At 32.7% G+C, this 25,547-nt stretch overlaps 1 protein-coding gene across 15 annotated transcripts in view; it reads right to left on the bottom strand.

The window, feature by feature from the left end:
* The window catches only part of LOC145263693 (5'-AMP-activated protein kinase subunit gamma-1-like), an 812,476-nt gene that overhangs the window by 224,243 nt on the left and 562,686 nt on the right, over nucleotides 1-25,547 (bottom strand). For 6 of the 15 annotated variants that reach the window (XM_080120622.1, XM_080120624.1, XM_080120631.1 and 3 more), the window contains 2 exons: nucleotides 23,105-23,638; nucleotides 2,147-2,179 (listed from right to left, as the gene is read on the bottom strand). The exons of 2 other annotated variants lie outside the window; for them this stretch is intronic. In XM_080120622.1, coding sequence (XP_079976748.1) covers nucleotides 2,147-2,179; nucleotides 23,105-23,638 — 567 coding nt within the window. The remainder of the gene's footprint in view (nucleotides 1-2,146; nucleotides 2,180-23,104; nucleotides 23,639-25,547) is intronic. 7 more of the 15 variants (XM_080120623.1, XM_080120625.1, XM_080120633.1 and 4 more) reach the window with 2 other exon arrangements.

Here is a 25,547-nt window from a genome sequence, read left to right as displayed (position 1 = left end):
AACTAGAAAGATGAGGATAACAGTCTGCAATAAATAATTTTTTTTTCCCAAAAGAAGCAAACAAAATAAAACCAAACACAATTAGAACTGACCAAGTTAAACAAACAAAAACAAAAGCAAATTACAGCAAAAGATTAATGGAAATAAATGAGTGTGTATTATTTGAAAGTGTGAAGTTTCGGAAGAAATTCAACATTATAGGAAATTTAAGAAAAAACAGAACCAATAACTATGAAAACGACGGGTCCGCATTACTATTACCGATGTCATTTTTTAAAAAAAATAAAGTTGCAAAATTAGTCAAAAACAATTGATTTTGTTTCATCTATTTTTTAAGTCGCTTGAGACAATGCTTGAAGCTATTTGATGGAAGAAGCTAATCATAATAAAAAAAAGGAGATGAAAGTAGACTCAATTCAAGATAAACCAAGTCTGAAAGTGACCCCTACCGCCATCAGCATTCAATCCCCCTGAACTCCGAACAAGCTAATAAAAAAGTAAGCCTTTTCGAGTTCCCAATAAGGAAGGGGTTACATGGCTCGTTGACAAAAACGTCTACTCCTAAACTGATGGAGTAAAAAAAAAAAAAAACTGTGATAGTCATTTTGCATCTGAACAGATAGTAAGCACTAGGGCTATGACAACAGCATATTCTTTTCATTGTTTTGGCTCTCGAGTATATATCCGACACAGTTAATTAACAGAGAACCACATCACTATATAAAAGCATATAAGATATCAACGGATACACACTCGAGAGTCAAAACAATGAAAAGAATATGCTGTTATCCTTGCCCTAGTAAGTACATACCTGGAGCAGAAGCAAGGGTGAAAATGCATAAGCCTGATCTTTTATCCTTAGGAGTGCACTGAAAAGTTCATAAATATTTCCATTGTCTTTTCCTGCTAAATTTTACATAAGAATACGCTTTTAGATTTTATGCAATTTCTCTAACCTTTTTTTTTTCCATAGGAAAACACACAAACATCATACACATGCAGACACACATATAAACATTGGGTTATATATAAGATAAAAAAAACTATCATTTTCTTTTTTTATAGTTTTTATCTTTATATGACCTCCGGCGATCTGTTTAAAATTAAATTTTTTAAGTTTTCAGTTGCTGTTACAAAGAAATTTGTGTCATTGTCAAGATTGTCTGCTTCTTTAGACTTTTGGCTTCTGCTCCACACATGGGACAACAGTGACAAGCAAGACATGGTCCATTCTGATAATGACAATCTTCCTCTCAGATAACATGAAATAACATTAAGAATGACTTTCTGGTGTGCTTCATCATGTGTAATTATCCAGTCGAATAAACAACAAAAACATTAGTCAAAAAGAGCAAACAATCTTGATGATCACTAAAATTTGTAATCTTGAAAACTAGCTGTCCCGACTCAGCGTTTCCCAGGAAGAGACATAGTGTCATGTAGAGGACACAGAGAAATATAATTCAGCTCTATTCAACATTGCTATCGAACTGGTTCCTTGCTAATTACAATTTGGTCATCTGCTGTTAACACCTCACAAGTTATAATATCAATATTAGTGCTTCTATAGTTTTCCTCATTTATCAGCCAACAATAATTTAATTCAGTTTCATTAACCTTTATTCTTAAAACAAAAAAGAAAACAGGCAAGTAATGACGTCTTTTTCTATAAAGAAGGAAATTTCTAGGGAATGATAAATTCACAAGGGGTCCACAGTCACATGTATATCCTGATCAGGGGAGATGACATTAGATTTTTTAATAAAAGTTCTTGCAGGGAGCTATTGACGTTCTCTAACATAAAATGCCTGGTAAATGGTCACCCATCTGGTACTTTCCAGGCTCAACTTTAGTGATCTTATTAGAACTAGAGTGTTAATATCCTTATCCTCGAGTGTCTCTTGGCCTTGATAAGCAACGAGTAAATAGTGTTAAAACATAGTAGGTAAAGCAAAAAAAATGTTTTTGACTAATTTCCCAAATTTATTTCCTTTAATTTATGTTGATAATGATTACGAAGATTAAAGATTTTATTTAAAAGAGAGGAAAAAAAAAAAAACAGAAGAAAAAAAAAATAGAACAAAAAAAAAAAAACAGAAAAAGCACTCTTCAAATTTAGTTGCTGAAAACATGTGAAAAAACTCACCGTTTGAACTTTTTTTTTATGACCGATACCTTTCTAGAAATATTTGGAAAGAAACACTCAATTTAAAAGGTAAAAAATAAAATTAAATAATAAAAAAAAACAATATATGAATATTATAAACATTGAATGATTAAAAAAAAAACTGAAAAAAAACAAAACAAAAAACCCTGAAAATGCTGTATTAAGAATTTTTGAAAGTTAAATAACCAATATCTTTTTCTTTTTTATGGAAATCGCTCCAGACAAGGACTGAAGCCACTTGATGTAAGGGGTTAAAAAATACTTCAAGGTAAAAAATTAGCCGAGGATAAGTGTTAAATGGAATAGATTCTGACCAAGAAAACAGCAATTCTTCCCTATTTTTCAGAATATTGCTCATGAAATGTGAGGACTAGAGGACAAAATAAGGGAAGACAGTTACGAAACCATCAAAAGTAAAGCCATGGCAAACTTTCTACTCTCCTTAAAATAATCTCCTTGTTTAATAAAATATCATTAATTTAAAAAGGAATTTCTTTGGATTTTTCAATGTAAAACACACCATAAAACACACTATAATTCCGTTATGTGCAAATGAAACATGGACTATAACTGGCAGAGCATGAGAGGAAGCTTAATGTCTTTGGAATGAAATCTTTAAGAACTATTCTTGGAGTAACTTTGCAAGAGACTAAGAACTGCAGAGATCAAAAAGAGGCTTAATATAAAAAGATCCATCATCAACATTATTCACAAAAAGAAAAAATTAACGGGATTTGGACATATTCGGTAAAAAAAGAAACAAGAAAAAGAGATTAATTTGGTTTGGAGATTGTTTCCCGGTTACCAGACTCCAGCTATGTTAATCAGTCATATTAAAAAAAAAAAAAAGATTTTATTCGAGAAAGATGAATAGAAATAACAACTTCTGGATTTGGATGTCTAAAAGAAAAGCCATGGAGTAGGAAAAACATATCAATGCCTCTGAAGTTAAAACTTTGCAATGCATCGATAGTTCCTATTGTTGTATATACAAATGAAATATGAACTATAACTGGCAAAGCATGGAACAAAACTTAATGTTTTTGAAATGAAATCTTGAAGACCTAGTCTTGGAATAACTTGGTGAGATAGATGAAGACATGTCAGTATCAGAAAGTTATTTAATGCCGAAACCCGCCATTTTGGTAAAAGTTGTTTTTGCTTCAAGATCTTTATATCTTCAAATATTTATTGATGGTGTTTGGTTTGGTTGTTTTATTTTATGGCATATCAACCCTTTTTATGTTATTTAATGCCGAATTCAGTCATTTTGGTAAAAGTTTTGTTTCGAGAAATAGAATATCAACATTCTAAAATTAAGACATTGTAGTGATAGTTCCTTTTGTTGCATATGCAGGTGAAATACGGACTATAACTAGCAGAGTATGAGAGGAAATTTAACGCCTTTGAAATTAAATCTTTAAGAACTATCCTTGGAGTAATTCGGTGAGGTAGATGAAGACATGTAGATACCAGAAAAAGACAATAAAAGAATCATTGTCAACATTATTAAAAAAAGAAATTAATGTGATTTGGACATAGTCAAAAAGAGAGATTAATTTGGTTTGGAGATTGTTTCCCGGTTATCACACTCCAGCTATGTTAATCAATTATATTAAAAAAGATTTCATTCAAGAAAGATGAAGAGGATGATCATCAAAGAGATGAGCTAATCGGATAAAAAATTGAGACTGGCATGCTGCCTCTGACAACTGAAAAGTGGCCCAAGACCATGATATGTAGCAGGATTTTGTTTTTTTGTTTTCAAGCATGTGGCGAAACTCTCTGGAGTAGTAAGGCAACATAAAATCAGTCTGAAATACATGGAACAATCACGACTGTAGTTTTTGTTTATGATTGATATATTTGTAGAAATATTTCGAAAGAAACAGGTAATTCAAGTTAAAAGGATAAAAATATATATATATTATTGTAGCTTATCACCTGAGATTCTAAGTTATTTGAAAAAAAAAAGAAAAAACGATTAACGTAGTTTAGATATATTCCACGACTACCAGACTCCAACTACATAAAGCAATCATATAAAAAAGATTTCATTCAAGAAAGATGAAGAGGATGATCATCAAAGAGAGGAGTCAATCAGATAAGGATTAAGACTGACATGCTGCCTCTGACAGCAGAAAAACTGGTACAAGATCATAATAGATAGTAGAATTTTGTTTTCAAGTATGTGATGAAGTTCTCTGAAGTAGGCACATCAGTAAAGCAATATAAAAATTACTCCGAAATACATGGAACAATCACGACTCGGTAGCTTTTGTTTATGATTGATATCTTTTGAAAAAAAAAAAACAGTTAGAATGAAATAGGTCATTCAAGTTAAAAGGAGACAAAAAAAAAAAAAAAATTAAATATATTATTTTAAATCATTATCTGCCACTAACCCATAAAGCAATTTTACGTTATTAAAAAAAAAAAAAAAAAAATAAATAAATAAAAAAAATAACAACCTGGTTTAAACATGCTTCCCAATTATCAGACTCACACTACGTAAAGCAATCATATAAAGATTTCAGTCATGAAAGATGAAGAGGATGATTATCAAAGAGATGGACCAATCAGTTAAGGGATGAGACTGCCATTATACAACATTTAATAAGTTCTGCAAGATATGGAGAAACAAATAATTTAGTTTCAAATCTAAATTAAGATTTCATAACAGCAATGTCTTGTCCACATTTCTATATGGAAGTGAAACTTGTTAGAATCAGTCAAGAGAATAAATACATTTGATTCCAATGCCTTAGAAAGATTCTAGGAAGCAAATGGACTGATCGAATTACCAACCAAGAAGTCAGAGATCGCTCTAACCAACAGGTAGTTGTTGTTTGAAAATTCTTCACTATACTAAGTTGGCTCAAGCATGCCCTAAGATTGTCTCCAGAGAGAATTACCAACCAAGTGCTTCAATGGACCCTGGTGGAAAAAGACCAAAAATGAACTGGAAACAGACAATAGAGAGAAAGAGATTTGATTGCAATGGAAATAAACTGAAGAGATGCTGTGGATCTGGCTTCCAATAGAAAACGATGGTATACTTTACTTCATGTGTTGCAGGCCGTGGGAGTTGCTAAGTCTTAAGTCTATGGAAGAAATTGGAAGAAACACATTCCTGAAACTGTCAGAAGAGCTCTGTTATCATAAATTAGAACGTTCATGAGGCGGAGATATATTGAAAGCTCTGCTTGGTCAAATAAGATTACACGTTGAGAGTGAAGGCATTTGGGAATAGTCAGAGTTTACGTTACACAGTTGGTAGCAAAAGCAAATAGTTTGCCAGATAAAGATGTTCTTCTCCCTAACAATATTTTAAAAGTAAATAGAAAGTTCCGAGGAATTTATGTCGGAATCAAGCAAGTCAGTTGTGACATGGGGTAAATGTAATGATAATATCCAATCCATTGCTAAAGTTGCTGGAACAAAAATGGTAGGACCATTCTATCACTCTAGAAAGTATGGATGCTTCAGCCAATTAGCAAAAAGCTAACGCATCCCTAAAGAAAGAAGGTCAAGTCAGAGAGAGTGGACCTCCTAGAACTGCACAGGACCATACCTCGGCCTGATAGAAGCAAGTTCATTACTGACTCAAAAATAACCCAGACTGTGAGGCTGATTGTTGATAATGTATATTCTCAGAAAGTATCAAATTCCTAAGGAAATCCTCAATAAATAGAGATTCCAACAGCTTTTTAATATAATTAACCCCTGATATGTGCAGTTGCTGATTTGAATCAAGTCTCCAGAAACTCAACTACTTTTCTAATTCAAGTCAGAAACTGCAAGGGGTCAAAGCTAAGTTTTCTTAAAATATTTTTTTTTTATATTTATATCCTTTACAGTCCCCAAATCAATTTCAATAATTTCAAATTAGAATAGGAGCAAGTACATCCTTGAAAGCATTATTTCATAAGGTTAAAATGAAAACATTGGAAAATTGAATAATGTTGTAATGTTTTGTTTTATAAAATGAAAAAACATTTTTTTTTTTTTTTTAATTTTTCTGAGACTTTCTGTGGAATCAAATCTAATCATAAAAGACTTTGTAATATGTTTTTTGTTTTACTTTATTTTTTAAATTGATAAAATTTTTTTAAATATGACCTTATTACTAACAAATCCTATCTGTCCCCTGAGCAACAATTAATGTGCCCCCCTCTCCAATTATACTTAAATAAACAGGTTTTTACTCTGAGAATACCATAATTTAAACAAACTTTGAGAAAATTTGTAAATTAACATCTCTGCTAAATCATCACACCCCACCCTTAAAAAAATGAAATTCAACATTTTTTTTTAAGATTACATGTGAAAACCCTGAAATGCTTATATCTATCTATTTATCCATCTATCTATAAAAGTGAACGTGTCTGTGTGCGTGTGTGTACATTTTCCTACGCAATAACTTTGTCAATTTTAAGTCTACAGACTCGAAATTTGATATACAGGGTACTGAGATTTGGAAAAATCTTTGTGATCCATTTTCGGCCAGAAATTTGGCTGTTAATGGGTCAAAGTTCAACGATTTGACCTTTGAGAACTCTACCAAACTCCTCCGACAATTTTGGGTATAAACACTTGAAATTTTAGATATAGGTTCCTTGGACATGGATCTAACTTAATAACTTGATTTGAGCCCAAAACAATAAATGTTAAGGGGTCATATCAGGGGTCAAAGTTAAAAAAAAGATTGACCTCTGCAGTCTCTACCAAATTACTCAGACAATTTCTGGTCTGAACATTTGAAATTTTACATAAAGGGTATTCAGAGATAGGGCAAGCATTTTCATCAGTTTGGGTCGAAAATTTTTAGTTACCAATATATAAATGTATGTATGTTTGCATGTCTGCCTAAAACTTTTAACAGAGGCGACGGATTTTACAAAGATCAGTATCATTTTAAAGTTCGACCTTTCATACGACAAATATCGAAAAATTGGCTAAAAACATTAATATCTTCACCTTCAACTAGGCACTTTTCTACAGGGGGGGGGGTCGCTTTTTTCGCCGATATTTTTTAAAGTTATCCTCTCCTTTAGATGCCTAGCCTTAATTTAAACATAACTCACTTCAGGTTTGGCGGTGGTTGTAACTGCAAAGACGTCAGATATTTTCCCCCCTGTTCTTTTCCTCCCTCGCGGTACAGTTTCGAGTCTGCCTTCCTACTACTAATTTTTTTTTTTTTTGCTCAACATACACATCCAAACATCCGAGCAATGCCAGGCACCCATGCTAGTTGGGAATAAATTAGAAAGGAAAAAGCAATTATTTTAAAATGGGGTATCGATTTCATATATAAATTTACTGTAAAATGATCCATTTCCGAGTAATTCTAAATTATTACAGCAATTAACTAATTTTGTTTTTTTTACCACAAATCCTAAGTTCAACTAACAAAGTTGTAAAACACGTGATCACCCGAAAAACAATCCCCTTTCCAACTAAAACAAATGTACAGAATTTATCTCCCATAGTAAAAAGAAAAAAAAAAATGATTAACTGCCCTAAAACGGTAGAATGGCCCAGAAATGATGGCTTATTTCATGTTAAATTTATATGCGAAACTGATATATATCTTAAATTCTGAAATAAATTTTTTTTATGTTATTTCTTTTTTTTTTTCATAATTCACAAGTAATCGCCTAAAATAAATGAAATTTCATTTGGAGGGGGGGGGGCGGTAGCTGAGGGTGTTAAACTGTAATAATACCTAAACATTTAATATTTTCATTTATAGCTTAAAAAATTAACTAATTTTTAAGAAATATCTGTTCTATTATCACGGTATTATTCTCCAAAGCATTATCTTCACTTTTTGAGAAAAGGAAATAGTGTAATATTTGTTCTGATATCATAAGATCCCCTTTTCAGGCACAACCTCCTCCTTTGTGTAAGGCAGTGTAATATACATTCATTCATCATTTTTTTTTGCAATTAAAAAAATTTTTTTTTATGTTAAACTATAGCTGTGTATGTTCCTGATATTGCCTGGAGTTTGGAGATAGCTTGAATGTCAACTTGGACTATTGACTAGACACAAGTTCTTAAGGTCTCTCTGTACAGGGTTTTGTCAAGACAACCCGGTGTGAGATACTTTTCCCTAAAAGTAAACTAACTAAATATTCCAAATACCAAAGTATTCTCAGCTCAAATAAGATATCTACATAACTAGCCAACACTGGCTTTTATGAAGAATGCTGCATCTTCTCCAAGTGATGTTACCTTAAGTAACAACACAAAGCTTGATATTCCACCAGACTAGATGAATTCTCGTCCTGGAATCCAGTAAGATTAGGAGACCAAAGAAAGATATACTATAACATTAAAATGGTCAATTTGGGAGAGGAAAATTATGTTGTCAATTTCATTACTAACTAAGTCTTTGTTAGATAAAGAATTTTAATGAAGTATTCAAATATCTATGTATTTCATATAGAGTTCAAGTGTTAGACCCAGGTAGGGAACTCCTTGATTTATGAGAATTTCAACTGTTCAAAAGTGAAGCAAATGAGGTGGGATATTTATATTGAGGAGATTACAAGTACAGTAAGTTCGTTGGAGCACATTCTGTGATAGTACTTGTAAAACAAGCACATGCATGCAACACTGTGGTGATGTGACAGTGGCTGAAACTTGGCACACAATACTATAACTACTATAACATTAAAATGGTCAATTGGGGAGAGGAAAAATAATGTTTTCAACTTCTTTACTACCGCAATGTTTGTTAGATAAAGAACTTTAATGGAATATTCAAATATCTATGTATTTTATATAGAGTTCAAGTGTTAGACCCAGGAAAAAGGTTCTCTTGATTTCTGACAATTTCGACTGAAGTAAAATGAAACAAGTGAAGCATGATGGTCCCCCGTGACTGCACAGTGAACGAGGCATAAAAGAAAAGTTCAGTATTTGCCCTCCCCCTCCCTTTAGCCCCAAAAGTCCCCAGGGGACGTCAAATCTTGGTGAAAATGAACAAACAGTGTAGTTTTACACCATAATATATGTTAATTTCAGTTCTGCATCATGCAAAAAAAGAAATGACTAAGTTTATCATTTGCCCCCCCCCCCCCGCATCATTTAGCCCCAAAAGTTCCCAAGGCCGTAACATATTTAAATTTGAGTTCAGCACCATGCAAAACTGCTAAATAGACATACACAGAAAATTTTGGACAAATACGGTAAAATAGTCCAATATGGTAAAATGGAGTGTTTTTATTAGCCCTAAAAGAGCCCCTGGGGCACACCCAAGAGTTATCATGAAGTATAGACAAACAAAATTATATAGGAATTATATAGAAATCAGTTAGTTACAACTTGTCAGAAAGTTTTATAAAATCCAAGGCATCAATTTTTTTTAATAAGCACAAAAAAGTCAATTTAAGCCATTTTAACCCAGAAGGCGCCCCTAGGGAGGCAACCGGAGTTTTCCCGGAAAATTCTTCTGTTACTTTTTGTTTTTACTCATATCATGTTTAATGTTTGTTCAAAATTGAAAAAAATTCCAAGGCGTAGTTATTAAGAAAAGTGCGGACAGACGAACAGACAAGGGTGAATTTACAGGTCCACCCTCCTTTTGTCGTGGGACCAACAGAAGAGAGATAAATATACACACATGCATATCTCTCTCTCATATATATAATATATATATATATATATATATATATATATTATATATATATATATACACATGCACACGTGTAAACATTGTTAAAAACAACAGAATTTGTCAGTTTACTGCTTTTTCTACTATTTTTTTACATTTTTCTAATGATCTATTTCGTGACAAAATCAAAAAATTAATCTATGTTCTATGTGTATCACAAACACTTTCGATTCTTTGTTGAATCATCATCAAGTAAAAAAAGAATAAAGAGAGTGAGGGAGAGAGAATGGATTCAAAGAGAAAGAAAAATATTATTTGGGGAGATATTCCAATCATTAGTTGCAAAAATGACTCAAATTTCTTTCCTCAAATTAGAAGAAAAAAAAATAAAATAAAAAAAAGGATAAAAAACATGGAAGAATAAACTATAGGGACAATTGCCATTAATGAAATGAGAGATTATAGAAATTTTGCTAATTTTCAAGTCGTTAATAGAAAGAATTGGTTGAAGCAATCAAAAGAAAAAAGAAACCAGGTATTTTTGGCTGAAAGCATTAATTGAAGTCTTTTTTTCACTTGTTTTATTGACCACGGCTAAGAAAGTTCATGAATTAGAACAGAAAATCGAATAGAAATAATTTTGAATAAATGAGTTAGGTGTAGAGAGAGAGGAGTAAAATGTAGTGACAAAGATTGGGAAAATGAGAGGGAGAAAATGAAGGAGGACAAGAAGGGTGTAAAAGACGCGTATGAAAATGAGTATGAAATGACGTCACCAGTAAGGTAAAAGAAAATGACGATAAAAAAACAAAAGAGCACATTAGAGAAGATGATCACGTTTGAGCTGTGGGTGACGTCATTATTATGAAAAAAAAAAGTGTTGTCCTATGTTCCATGTGACATAGACTGTATACAATGTGTGAATCCCATGTGTAAACATTACAGAGAGGGAGAGAATGAAGGAGGGCGAGATAGAAAGAAGAGTATGAAGGAGTCAGGGAGAGAGGAAGAAAGACTCAGAAAAAGAGAAAAAAAGAGTGAGAAGCTGGAGGAGAGAGAACGTGTAAAGGTTGGAGAAAGCAAAAATGTGAGGTAGAAAGGGAAAGCGAAAGAGAGGGGCGTAGAAAGGGAAAGCAGGGGGTGAGGGGCAGAAAGCGAAAAAAGGGGTAGAGAAGAAAAGCAAAAAGGAAAGTGAAAGGAGGAAAAAAAAAGGAGAAGGAAAATGAAAGAAAGAATGAAGAAAATTAAAGAAAGAATTTAAAAAAAAAAAGATTAACGGATGCAAAAAGCAGCAAAAATTTATGGTAAAATGAAAGGAAAAATAAAATGAAGAAATAATAAACAAATGGAAGAAAGGACAAAAAACAGAAAATGAGAAAAATAAAATAATAGGAAAAAAGAAGAAAATTAAAAAATGAAGAAAATAAAGAAAATAGAAGGAAAAAGGACGAAATTAAAATCAATTTCTCATTGAAACAAATTCAATTCTAAATACAAAGCAAGGTAGATAACTCTGGGTGACTCGATAAAGTCCATTAAGCACAGGAAAAATGCTCACTGTATTTAACATTTTCGCATAGGTTACTTTAGCAAGTCAGAGAAAGGATGGTGTTGCGTTGCAGTGATCAACAACGCGAACTATGGGTTTGATGTACACAAGTCGAACTTTGTAGATATTTTTCTCAAATGTTTTTTCTGTAACTAGCAGGTCACTCGGGATTGCCTGTTAAAATATGCTTTTTAATTAATGCAGATTTCGTATTTATTATTATATTATATTGGACCCAATCTATAGTAATGATTAAAAAGTTAAAAAATGACTCGTACGTCACCACCAAGAATCGAAATCAAAACGTTTCGCTTACAATTTATTTTTTTCTTTAACATTAATGCCTGAGCTATGAAGACATGTTTGCTGCAAGGCTAAAAATTAAAATATAAACCAATAGCCGTTATGTTACGCATGCATATTCGTAATGCCATCATTTGACCTTCACCTGGCAAATTCCATTTTTTTTTTTTTTTAAATTTTCACTTTTGCACAGATTTTCCCCAGCTAAACCTCAAATATAAAGTTTTGCATGGGTTCGAATACCCTATATAATAAGTTTCATATCTGTAGATTAAAAACTGACAGAGGAGTTTGGTAGGTAAAATTTTTTAAACAAATATATATATATATGCATGCATGAATATTTATAGAAAGAGCTTTATATTTACTATAAGCTTATTAGGCAAGTATAAATCATGTAGAATATCTGAATGAATATAATTACATGTAATAGTTAACTAAAGATGATCATTCCATAAGAAAATCGAAAAAAACTAATAGTGAATTAATTAAAATTAATGTTTACAAAAACATGCAAATTAGCTAGATCTTATACAGATAAATGCAATTCTACACCGCATATATAACAAAGTTGTATTTTCTTTTTAAATATGAATATCAATAAAAAAAAAAAAAAAAGATTATAGGAGTATAGATTGATTGAAAAATGTTAGACAACTAACAATTTATTTTGATTTTAAAACCATGTTTAATTTGTATTTTGTCGTTAATGTAGAAAATGATATTTGAATTTTTTCATAAAAAAATGAAAATAGTTGATTCGTATACAAAATAAGATGGTGAAGGAACAGAATCTGTAACAAAATGTTAATAAGCTTCTAAATAATAATGTTAAACGTTACTATTTAGAAAAACATTTTAACATGATCAAAGAATGTTATTTTTATCCTAATTATTAAAAAAATGCCCGACTTTTAGATTGATTTGTTTTACTGTAATAAAAATATAATACCAACAACAATAATAACAGGAAACACCTTCAGCTAAATCACTATCTTAAAATGAAATTCTACTTTTTTTTTTTTAGATGATTATGTGTGAACACATTAAAAAACTTCCAGGAAGAAAATATTTTAGAATTTTGAGAGGGAGATAAGTTTCTTATATAAGTTTAACTTTAAAGGATTATCAATTTTGAGCCATGTTAATTCTTTAGGTATAGTCACTGAATTTTTTTCCACTAATGCCAAGTCCAACTGGCAAGGTCATAAAACTATGCATAATGCCTTAAAAAAGTACACAATAAAACAAAAATAAATAAATGCACAGAATTCATTTCTTATTGAAAATAATTTTTTTTTTTTGTTAACTACTTAAATGTCTCGGAAATAAGAGTCCATTTTACATTTTATTTTTAAAGTTTTTTTGGTACATTATAAATACTGCATTCTTATGAACTTGTCGGTGCTTGTTTCTTTTTTTTTTTTTTCATTAAGCAATTATAACTTTTTGTTGTAAATTCTAAGAAGAATTGTTTGTTTTTTTTCAGTGTGTTCATAGCTTATTACCTAAAAAAGTAGAATTTCATTTAGAATGGAGGATTTTCTATCGTAGAATGTTTTCCCTTCATGTATTGTATCCAAAATTTTTATAAACTCACTGCGTGATTTTTATTTATAATTTTCACTTGAGCTAAAATAGAAAAAACGACAGTATAATATTAATTATTTCAGAGAATATATACCAAACAACAACCAAAATCAGGCCGCTAGAAAAAAAACAAACAAACTTGTCCGCGCATTAAAAATCTTAATATTAATATTAACTGAGAGGCAGCATGTGGAGGTTTAGCAAAAAAATGTGCAAAAAGAATTTCAAAAGGTTTGATAAGGAGATAGACAAGTTAACTTTAGAATATTTACTTTGTTTACCATAATTATAAATAATAAAAAAATTTGACTCCTTAAAGTCAATGCTACACCGGAGAATGGGATTCACTAACTATTCTCTTTGGCTCTTAAATTGATCTTGTAAATTTTTATGGAGTGTCAAGAAAAAAATTAAAAGAATCGTTTTAGGAATTGGAAATAGGGCCCAATTTTTTTCAATTTCAATGAGATTCCAATACCCCAAAAAATTCTGATTTTTCTGATTCTTGAATCCAATTAATCATCCCAACACTAATATATATATATATATATATATATATATATATATATGAGAGAGAGAGAGAGAGATGATTGATAATTTATAATTAAAATTAAAAATCAGTTTCATAAAGAACAACAAACAAATCTGTCAAATCTGTGTGTGTGTGTGTGTGTGTGTGTGTGTGTGTGTGTGTGTGTGTGTACATTTCCCTACCAAATAATTTTTGGTGTAGAGATTCGAGATTTGACATAAGGTGTATTGAGATTTGGGAAAATCTTTTTAATCAGTTTTCGGCCGGAAATTTGGCCGTCAAAGGGGTCAAAGTTCAACGATTTAACCTTTGAAAACTCTACCAAACTCCTCTGCGAATTTCGGGTTTAAACACTTGAAATTTTAGATATAGGTTCCTTGGACATGGATCTAACTTAATAACTTGATTTGAGCCCAAAACAATAGATGTTAAGGGGTCAAGTTAAAAAAAATTTGACCTCTGTGATCTCTACCAAATTACTCAGCCAATTTCTGGTCTAAACATTTGAAATTTTACATAAAGGGTATTCAGAGATAGAGCAAGCTTTTTAATCAGTTTGAGGCAACAATTTGAGCTGCCAAGGGGGTCAAAGTTAAAAATAAAATTCGACCTTTGCAATCTTTAGCAAACTACTCAACCAATTTTGGGTCTAAACATTTGAAATTTATACATAATGGGTATTCAGACATGCAGCAAGCATTTTAATCGGTTTTGGGGCGAACATTTGGCTGCAAGAAGGTCAAAGTTGAAAGAGTTGACTTTTGCAGATTCTACCAAATTCCTCCACCAATTTCAGTCTAAAGACTTGAAATTTTAGATGTAGGAAACTTGGACATGGGCAAAACTTTTTATTTTGATTTGAGACCAAAATAATAAATTTTAAGGGGTCAAAATTGGGGTCAATGTTAAACAAAAATCGACCTGTGCAGTCTCTACGAAATTACTCAGATAAATTTTTCTGTAAACATTTGAAATCTTACATAAAGTGTATGAACAGTACATAGGGCCCGAGCAAAGCTGGGCTGAACTGCTAGTGATTCCTAAAATGGAGTAATGGTCTCCGCATCTGAGAAAAAGCTGCTTGGAGCTCCCTATTCTGCCATAATTTTGTAGGTGATGCTTTTTTCTTCTTCCTGCAACCTCTTTCCCGCAAAAGATATGTTGCAAATCTGTCTCTGCTCTATCGTTATTTTTTGTGGCAAGTGCTCATTTAAGCTGCAATCTGTAGCCTCCCACCTCCACCACCACCACCACCACCACCACCTCTGTAAAACTTTCCCAAAAACACTCGTCTACCTAAAACCACTATCAACAATTTCTCCCATTCTATCTGTACCTAAATCTAAATGCAAATTCCATGAACAAAGTTTCTTTCCTAGAACTGCCTGTGGAACTGTTCTGCTGACCTGTTTTATAGCTGAGTACAACATGGTTGTCTTCAAGTCCAATGTAAACAAGTTCTTGTTGAGCTGCTCCCTTAAATAATAGAATTCTACCTAATTTCCACTAACGATCATTAACTTATTGTCTCACCTAACACTCTTTAACCTTTGTCCTCACAGGCCCTGTTGATAATGACGCACTGATCAGAAAAAAAAAAAAAAGAAAGATTTATTGAAAATAAAAATAAAAAAAATTTCATGTTTATGTTCCCAAGTCAAAGTTAATAAGAAAATTGTCACCACCTCCCAGAAAGTTGATATAAGAAATAATTCAAATAAGCTAGAAAAGAATTGTGAAAATAGAAAAAAGCCTATAACCGATTTGTTTGGGGAAAGAAAAACGAAAAGAAAAAAGGGGCAAGTTTCAGAGATGGGGGACGGAGATAGATTTCATATGAGGGGGAAAAAAAAGAAAAGGGAGGCGAGGAGAAAATGGTGATTTTAGCAAGGCAGAAGGAGAAATAACTAATTTTATAAAAACCAAGTACTTTTAACTCTTTACATAAAGTGGTTTCAGACCTTGTCTGGAGCGATTTCTATATAAAAAATAATCCACTTGTTTAATATGTAACAATATTACATAAACATTTATTTGTTTACAAAAAAAAATAAAACTCCATTCAAAAAATTTTTTTGTTCGATGTAGAGTAACAAATAACTTTACATATAAGTCGCTTCAGACAAGGCATGAAGCCACTAAATATAAGGAGCTAAAAAGAATGAGATGTCTATTGGCTTTAGTCTTGAAAAGACCAAAGTCATAGGAAAAGCAGGAAAAGAGTTCCACAAGACTGAACTTCTAAGAAAAATCTCTTTGGAATAGGAATCTGTATTATAATAAAGTATCCAGTAAATTCATGAAGACCACTAGATGGACAAGTGAAACGAGCTGCAACAAAGGAAGCACCAAATAGATCAAACAATTCTGAAAAAAACATGTCATAATAGTACAATTAATTTAAATTATCTACCAGATCTACCTGTTCAATATGCAAACATATCATATAAATATTTGTTTATGAAAAGAAAAAAAAGTGCTCAATATAGAGTAGTATATACTACAAAAAGTAATTAGAATTTTTAACCAATTATATATGTTTATATAACCTATTTGTGAATTAAAAAACAATTCTTTAGTGATCAATAAGTATGAGAGGGGGATGGGTATGAGTTTTATGTACACAATAAAAGAAATAGCTTTTTTATTTATTTGAATGGAGGTCACTCCAGACAAGACGTGAAGCCACTTGATATACAGGGTGTTCCAAAATGTTTGACCTCATTTTTTAGGCCAATAATTTTGACAATTTTCGTTGGAATGACCTCAAATTTTCACAGCTTGTGTAAAAACGTCTCAAGATTTTGTGTGTAACATTTGGCATTTCTATCTTTTCAGGTTAAAAAATGCTGTTCACTTTAAAAGAAAAGGCATTTTGCGTGTTAGAGTATGCTCAGACTAAGCCACCGAAGACAGTGCAACGTGCCTTCTTCAAAAATTTTCCAAAGAAGGCACCAACTACAAAAACAAATTAGGACTTGGCACCAAAAATTTCAAGAAAAAAGGGCTGCTTATGCATACTTAAATTGCCAAATGCTTAAAAATTGGCTAATTGATCAACTCATAGAAAATGAAGATGAAAGTTTTATTTTTCAGCAGGATGGGGCTCCACCTCACTGGAAGCTTACTGTACGAGCCTACCTCAATGAGGTTCTGCCAGAGATGGATCGATCGAGGTAGTGAAGAAGACAATTTGCTTCTGAAATGGCCATCTGATCTTTCTCCGTGTGATTTTTTCCTCTGGGGTGATGTGAAAGGGCTAGTCTTCGTACCTTCTCTTCCAGCTGTACTGGAAACTACTACAGCGAGTTTGGCACAAGCTCGAATACCAACTCAACAGGTGCAGAGTCACAGGCGGCACTCATATTGAACATTTATGAAAATCTGTCATAGAACCAATAAATATTTGTACTTTTCTTTGTAAATTTAACCAATAAAACTTATGACCTTCAACATAAAGTGTATTTAGTTTCATTAAGATCCATCAAGTATTTATGAATTTTTGTACCAGAAATTATGTAAATACAGAATTTATCTTCCGAAAGGAGTCCAAGCATTTTTTGTTTTAAATGTAGCGGATGTATCAGAAGTAAACGAAAAATTAGCGAGGACAACATGTAAGAATTTAACTTACCCAGCAATGAAGGATATTTTTTAAAAAAAAGAAAAAAGAAAAGAAAAAGTGTTTTCTGATATTTCTTCATTGGAATGCAAAACAAGGAAGAAATTGAAACTATAAATTTCAATCGGAACGGAAGTAAAAGGGAACAAAAATTCTATTGAGGAAACAAAACAATTCCAACAAACAGACAAGGTAGGACAATGCGTTGTTTTAAATGTGGTTCTATTAGGCATTTTGTCAGAAACTACTGGTTTTAGTTCTAGAAATATTAACACTGTTGTGGATTCAGACCATGTACACCTCTCATTAATTAATTCCGAGTCCTGTTATTGAATATTGGTAAATTATTCTAATATAAAAATGTATAATCTTGTAAAAGAGACACTGGGTATGGCAGTGTTGGATTCTGTCTGTTCTAGAACTGTTACTGGAGAAATTTGGTTGAATATATTTCTTGGTACATTAAATGACCAAGATAAGTGGTTAGTGAAGACTTAAATCTAACAGAACATTTTGTTTTGGTGATGGAGAGGAGGTAAAGGCAATTAAAGCAGTTCAATTTCCGATAACTATAGGAGGCATAAAAGGTGTCAGAGCAAACATAGAAGCTGACATTGGCAAAAATGATTTACCCTTGTTACTAAGTCATAAATCAATGAAAACTGCTGGCATGATACTATATTTTAAAAGTGACAGCTGTAAGATTTTAGACAAATATATAAAATTGCAAAAGACAACTTCTGGACATTATAGTCTTCGATTGACAAATATGCTTTTGCAAGCTAAAACGTCACCAAACTTTGTGTTACATTGTGAAGCCTTAAAAAAATGCTCTAGAATGGAGAAAAGAACGAAGGCTGAGAAATTACATAAACAGTTTGCTCATGCACCAAAAGAGAAATTGGTATCATTGGTAAGTGGCAGTAGGGCCTTTCATGATAAGGACTTTGTGGCTCTTATTAAGGATGTCTGTGATTCGTGTTCAGTTTGTTTAAGGCTTGGAAAATCCTCTTTTTGTACAGTGATGGCATTGGCTCTTGGAAACCGATTTAATGACACTGCATGGACTTAAAAAAAATTCAGACAGACCAAATGCTGGATTTTACACTTAACTAACACATCTACTAGGTACTCTGCAGCCAGGCTGATTAAAACCAAGAGAATGAAGAAATTATTTGCAACATTTTTAATGTGGATAGCATATTTCGGAGTTCCTAAATGTTTCTTTAGTGATAATGGGGGAGAATTCAATAACGATGGCATCGAGAGATGAACGCGAAAATGAATATTGAAACTTGTACTAAAGCTGCTGAAAGTCCATTTTGTAATGGCACTGTGGAACGTCATAATTTAATATTGCCTGAAGCAATGGAAAAAAAACATTGGAAGATGAGAAATGTGAACAAGAAATAGCTTTGGCTTGGGCTGTTAGTACCAAAAATGCTATTCAGAATTATTCTGGACATAGACCAAATGAGCTTGTTTTTGGATCCAATTTTTAATAGACCAACTACCCGCATTAGGTGCTGCAACAACCAGTGATATGGTTAGAATCAATTTAAATGCTTTACATTCTGCGAAAAAAAAGTTAGGCTGAATCAAGTGAAAAAATTTGGAGAGCACTGTGATTTAATATAAGACATTATGCAGAGGAACAATTTGTGGCAGGGAACAGTGTTTATTATAGAAGATAAAACTATAAAGGAGGGTGTGGCCCTGCCAAAATTTTGGGTAAAGAGGATCCATGTCATTTGATGAAGGTGAACAAAGACCTTGGAAAGCCAAGGAATAAATAAAATACAATTCTCTTAAATGAGATGAATGAAGTCTTGGAAGAGGAAGTTGAAGATCAACATGATGGAAATTCCAATAGTAACAGGGAGGAACTGAAAGACAATACTACAAGATCGAGTATAAAAAAAATAGTGGAATATAAAATTATTGGAAGTAATAAGTGGAAAAAAGGAGATATAATGAGTACACAACCAAAATCATCTGGAAATTATGGCCATTGGCAGAATATAGAAGCAGCTGCAGAAAATGAGTGTCCACTGAGATAAGGTTGAGAAGTGGTGAGAACTTCCCCAAGTGACAGAAGGAGATCATGAACATATTTTCCTCACAAGAACAAGCAAAAATGCGATTGATGCAGAGGAAAAAAGAAACAAAAAACATGAAAACTCATGAAGTGTATGAATGTGTCCCTAACAGGTCAAAAATGCATATCAACAAGATGGGTGATAACAGAGAAAGTTAAGGATAACAAAAGATAATGAATGCTTGTCTTGTAGCATGTGGCTATGAAGAAAATTCACATAACCTAAAACAGACTCTCCAACATGCAGCCGTGAAGCCATGCATCTTGTAATGTTACCAGCCTCCATTAAGAATAGGCAGGTGGAGACTTTTGATTTCATCTCAGCATTTTTGCAAGGTGATATGCTAGAGAGAGAAATATTTCTCAGACCACCATCTGAGGCATGTCCAGAGTCACAAGTGTGGAAGCTGAAAAGATGTATTTATGGATTGACTGATGTGCCCTGTTCATGGTACTCAGGAATTAGCTAAACTAAAAGGAATGGTAAGTACATATGACAATGCACTGTTTGTTTGGCATGATTTATCTGAGAACTTGATGGGTATTCTGGCAATGCATGTAGATGACTTTATATTTTGTGGAAATGATTATTTAAAAAAAATGTGAATTCAGAATTAAATAAAATATTTAAGGTTGGAATGCATGAAAATGGAACCTTCAAATTTCTGAGATTGTGCGTTAGACAAATGGAAGTTAGGATCATTATAAACCAAAACAATTACGTGTCATCTATTTCTCCACTAGATATAAAGAAAAGAAGATCCTTAATGAAAAATGATGAGCTAAGTGAAGAGAAGAGGGATTTAAAAAGACTAACTGATGTCAAATGATGTGGGTATCTACTTAGACTCGACTGATGTATCATTTCATGTGTGTAGGATGAGTAATATCGGAAATTTCCTAAAGTGAAGTTACTGTTTGAAGTCAACAAACCTAAAATCAAAGACAGGTTCCATTACTTTTCCATTGCTGAGAAATCCTTCAGATTTGAGTGTGGTTTGCTATTCAGATGCTACCTATGCCAGCTTCAAGGATGGTTCCTCACAGGGTGGGTTTTATCATCTTTGTTTATAAATTGAACAGACTGGCTCCTACATGATGGTCATCAAAAAAACTTGATTGAATAATAAAAAACGCATTTGTATCAGAGACTCTTGCACTCAGTGAAGCTGCTGATGCAGGTGTATTGAAAGCTGTCAAGCCGCAAGAAATCTTCAGACTATCCAAGTAGCCTGAAGTACTTTGCAAAACAGATAACGCATCTTTGGTAGAGATCTTAAAAATCATCAAATTTTGTAAGTGACAGTGAAATTTTTTAAGTGATTTGATGTGACCAGAGTAAAGGAAATGTTGGTAAAGGAAGAAATCCAGATTGAATGGCTCAAAGGACAGGAACAGGTTGCAGACTATTTGACGGAGATGAGAGCTTTACTGAAATTCTAAGAGACTTGTTGTGTTAATAACCCGTTTTCTTTGGGGGTTTTTTTGTGTTTTTTTTTTTTTTTGTTGGTAATTTGATTTACGCTTGATACCAGAAGACACCAGCTATGATAAAAGCATATTCAATATTTCTTTACTTATATATTTTGGCAGTCACATTTCCTCATTCAAAGTGATGGTCTTGAAGAAACCTTTTTTATATCGCATGTGTCTGGTGTTGCTATCATGTCTGTCTCTTTCCCTTTTCCTTTGTATTATTTGTTTGTATTTTATTTTTCTATTGCATTTATGTCAATCTTTTTTTTTTTCCGCTGCATATGTACATGAATATGTTAAACATAATTCAAGTAGTTGCTAGTTCTCCCACACATATCGGGAGGCTAAAGGAACCACAATTAGATAGCACTCTAGATGAAAGATTACATACTTATTTAAATGATCAAAATATACTGTTTTCTCTACAGATTTATATTACAACCAATCACCACGGAGACAAGTGAGTGATAGGCCCTGCCACACGGAGCTACATCAACAGCTTTGGTTTATTAATTCTATACCACACCAGGGACTATCATGAATTGACTTCGCCATCACCACTATTCAAAAAAATGCTTTGAGCCTGCTCTTGGCCTGCCAAGCAAGCAAGACATCCCATGAAACTTCCTGATGCCCCAAATATAGGGTTTCAAAATTTAGTGGCTGAAAAAGATTTTTATGAACTTAAAAAATTAATCTTATCTTACATAAATAGAGATTTTGTCTGTAATGCATTATTTCATCTTATCAGAACAAAATTTTCCCCAAGTACCCAGCAATATATATAAGCGGTTAATATAATTTGCTTAAAGAATTGCTTAGTGTATATAAAGGTAATTAATGGAAAGCAATAAAATGCAGAGGTGTAACAGAATGTTGAAGACACATCTGATGATGGAAAATATTCCCGAAATATATCATACTAAACTTTCATCAGATCACACTGACACATGTAAGATCATATATATATATATATATATATATATGTATGTATGTATGTATAAAAAACACATATATATATATATATATATATACCATACTTTGGGGTAATTGCGCCAACTAAAAAAAAAAAAAAGTGCTCTTTATATGCATGGTTGCCAAAAGAGCACTTTTAGCTAGTTGGCGCAATTACCCCAAAGTACGATTATATATATATATATATATATATATATATATACTGTATTAATATGTGCAATCGCTATAACTCATTAAACAATTATATTTCTGTTTACTTCAGTTTGTGTCTATCTGTTGCACCTCTGCATTATATTAATCCTACACACATACACACATATATATATGTAGACTAATTATAAATAATAAAATATTTGTTTATTATTGTATATAAAATAAATGCAATTTATTAATATGGGAATTTAAATTTGGTGACTTTACTTGAAAATTGAAAGATGGTGTAACAAAATAAAAAAAATAACTGCAACTTCTCTCCGAATTTTCAGATTTGTAATCATGCCCATATGCCTTTATCTTTATTTTTTTTAAATTGATGAGTGCTTTTTTTTTCTGAGTTAAGGGCGAAATAAATTCATTGATTGATATAATAATTAAATGAATGATTTTGTGCTATAAAACAGGTGCTGTTAAGTATCGTGCATGTAAACTTAGTTAAAGTAATAAACAGTAAGATGGTCAACATCTTGAAATTTGGAATATAGACTTTTGTCATTTATTTGTTATATGCTCTGTAATTACACCGAGCTTGATAAATTAAAGGATTGATATAAATAAGAGGTGAAATATAATTGAAGAAATATATTTCCACCCACACACACACACACACACGCACACACAGCATTCTTTTCTTTTAAGTATGTTTCATTAAATAATATAGACAATTCCTGTCTACATATTTTTGGTTCCGATCCTTTCCAGTTTTCTTGTTTCTGGCAAGAACTGGCAAATGAAACTAACATCATCACTTTTATATATTGTACACACAGACAAGTATATTTATTGAGTATCAAATCTGGATTACTCGGAAATTAAAAGAAAAATTTTTACATTTTTCTGAAGATCCGAACTAAATAAAAAAAAATGGGAAATGCAGTATTTATAAAAAAAAAAAAAAAAAAAAAAAAAAAAAATCATGGCACCGGCATTTAAGTCTGGTACCCGACCTTACCTGCATTAAAAGAGGAGGTTTTTTATGAGGTTTAGTCCGTGAATCTGAGTTAGATCGTGTCCGAAAAATGTTAATAAATTGTCCGACAGGTGTCGTTGGTCCAGAATTGTGTGGAGATCGACCTACCATTTGCTCCTCGAGAATCTGGCCCATCGGAGACAAAGCACCAGGACTGACCACAGGAGAATGGGAAGTGTCGTTTTGATTGTTAACAGCGCCTGGGATTGCTAAATGCTTATCCTCCATCAAGTGGGAGTCGTTCGGGATGGCTATCGGGGGATTCTTTGGCTTTTTGACACTTGACGCGTCGGATTTTGATCGTGGCCGAAACGTGCCGAAGAAACTTCTCATTTTGGAGGAATTTGGAGAACTGCTTTTGGTCTCGTCACCGGATTTGCTGCGGTGGCGACATTCCTTTTTGCCGAGAAAGTTTGGCTTGCGGCTTGTAGAGCCACTCCGAACACGGTACTCATTGTCCAGGTCTGGTTCTTGCATGCCATTTTCCAGCAGAGGCATCGCAAAGGCACTTAGATCCTGAAAAGACAGAAAAGAAAAAAGAAAAATTACTTCAAAATTGAAATAAAAAACAGTAAGAGAATGGAGAATTGAATGAAACGGTGTACTTCTCAGAATCTGAATAAAGAATAAGGGTTTATATTCTAGTAGAAATGTAACCTTTGCTAATTCACCAAAAAATAAAAATCAGATTTTACTGATATTTTTTTCTTCCTGTAAACAACCTAAAGAAATTAGGAGCACAAAAAAAACAAAACAAAAAAAAAACAACAATATTTTAGAACTTAGAGTGGGGGATCACTTTCGCATATAAATTAAACAGTCATCACGCACTTTCTGGCTACCAGATGGTAATAAGCGTTTTTAAGGACAGTTCTTAAAAGCATAATCTAATCCGGAGGTGGATGATCATTATTAAGCAAACTAAACATTTGTTTTGATGATTGAAATGATTTTAAAATCATCCCCCAAATGAAAAAGTACACACAAAGGTATTAAAGTCGTTTACAGCTGTTTCAAGGCAATGTTTAAGTCATACATTGAAACATAATATTTCAAAACATGTTCAGCCAATGGGTGCTAATATACACATGTAAACCAGTTGACATTAAAACAAGAACACAAACAAAAACAAAATTGGTAGACAAATTAAAAGGATTTCAAATGGATTTCACAGTAAAATTGTTTAAACGCTAACCCCTGACAAATGGTTACATTTTGTAGAGAATTAATAGAGGGAATGGTTAAAATCTTATGTCACATTAGAGAGGTGTTCCAAAAGTAATGCCTCCTATTTTTTTTATTCTTTCCTCATGGATTAGAGGAGATTGCAAATTGTATAGTTATGATGACTGAACTTATGCATTCATGACATGCGAGTTTCATCTCTCTATTGAAGATATTGATAGTGTGAGAGATGGACATGTGTCATTGAATTTCTGGCAAAAGTGCATTGAGAATGGTGGTGGCTATGTAGAAACGTAAATTCTGGAGCACAAAAGGTTGCTTGTTTTAATGGTACCACTCCCTTCTTTGTAGCTGCTCATCTTTTTAAGTTAAAAATAAACAAAAAAAATAAAACGCTTTACTTATGGAATGACCCCTGTATGACAAAGCGCGCTCAAGATGCCCATGTACAGTTGCCGTTCACCGCTGGCCTAAATGCATTGAGAATGCAGAAAAATAAATTCTTGAATATAAAAGGTTGCTTAGAAGTGATACCACCACTTCCATTTTCGTAGCTCTTCAACTTTTTCAGTTAAAAAAGTAGGAGGTTTTACTTTAGGAACAACCTTTATATAATTAGTTGCAATAGCGTTCATCGTGGTTAGGTTGAAGCCCACACTACATCTCGAATGATGGTGGCCAATGCATGGCGATTGTGAGCAAGGCAGCCAATCACCATTGAAGGCCGACCACCTGTGGATGTGAAAGTTCAGCAAATTCTTCCTTTAAGGTCCTTAGCTTGTGCCACCCAGACAGAGAGGTAAGGAGAATGGCATCATGAACTAGCTTCTCCTCTGGGCGAGGAGCATGTCAAAACCAAAGATTTGCTGCAACAGGGCAGATGACAGAGACTTTAGATTAAGATGTTTGGCGGAAAACAACAGTTGGGACACAGTTGTTGGTAATGCATAGTGCAGCCAAGGCAGTCATTATCAAAGACTTCCATTGACTGTTGATAAATCATCCTCATTTGCCAAGGTGGGCTCCCTCTATCTATATAGCTATAAAAGTGAAATTGTGTGTGTGTACCTACCAAACTGCTCTGTCAATTTTCAGTCTACAGATTCGAGATTTGACATAAAGGGGTATTAAGATTAAGGAAAATCTTTTTAATCGGTTTTCCCCCAGAAATTTGTCTGCCAAGGGGGTCAAAGTTCAACGATTTTACCTTTGAAATCTCTACCAAACTCTTCCGCCAATC

This window comes from Euprymna scolopes, chromosome 39 (genome assembly GCF_053919585.1).
Source record: "Euprymna scolopes isolate OS-2025 chromosome 39, ASM5391958v1, whole genome shotgun sequence".
Classification (NCBI taxonomy): domain Eukaryota; kingdom Metazoa; phylum Mollusca; class Cephalopoda; order Sepiida; family Sepiolidae; genus Euprymna; species Euprymna scolopes.
This window is presented reverse-complemented; position numbering and strand designations above follow the sequence as displayed.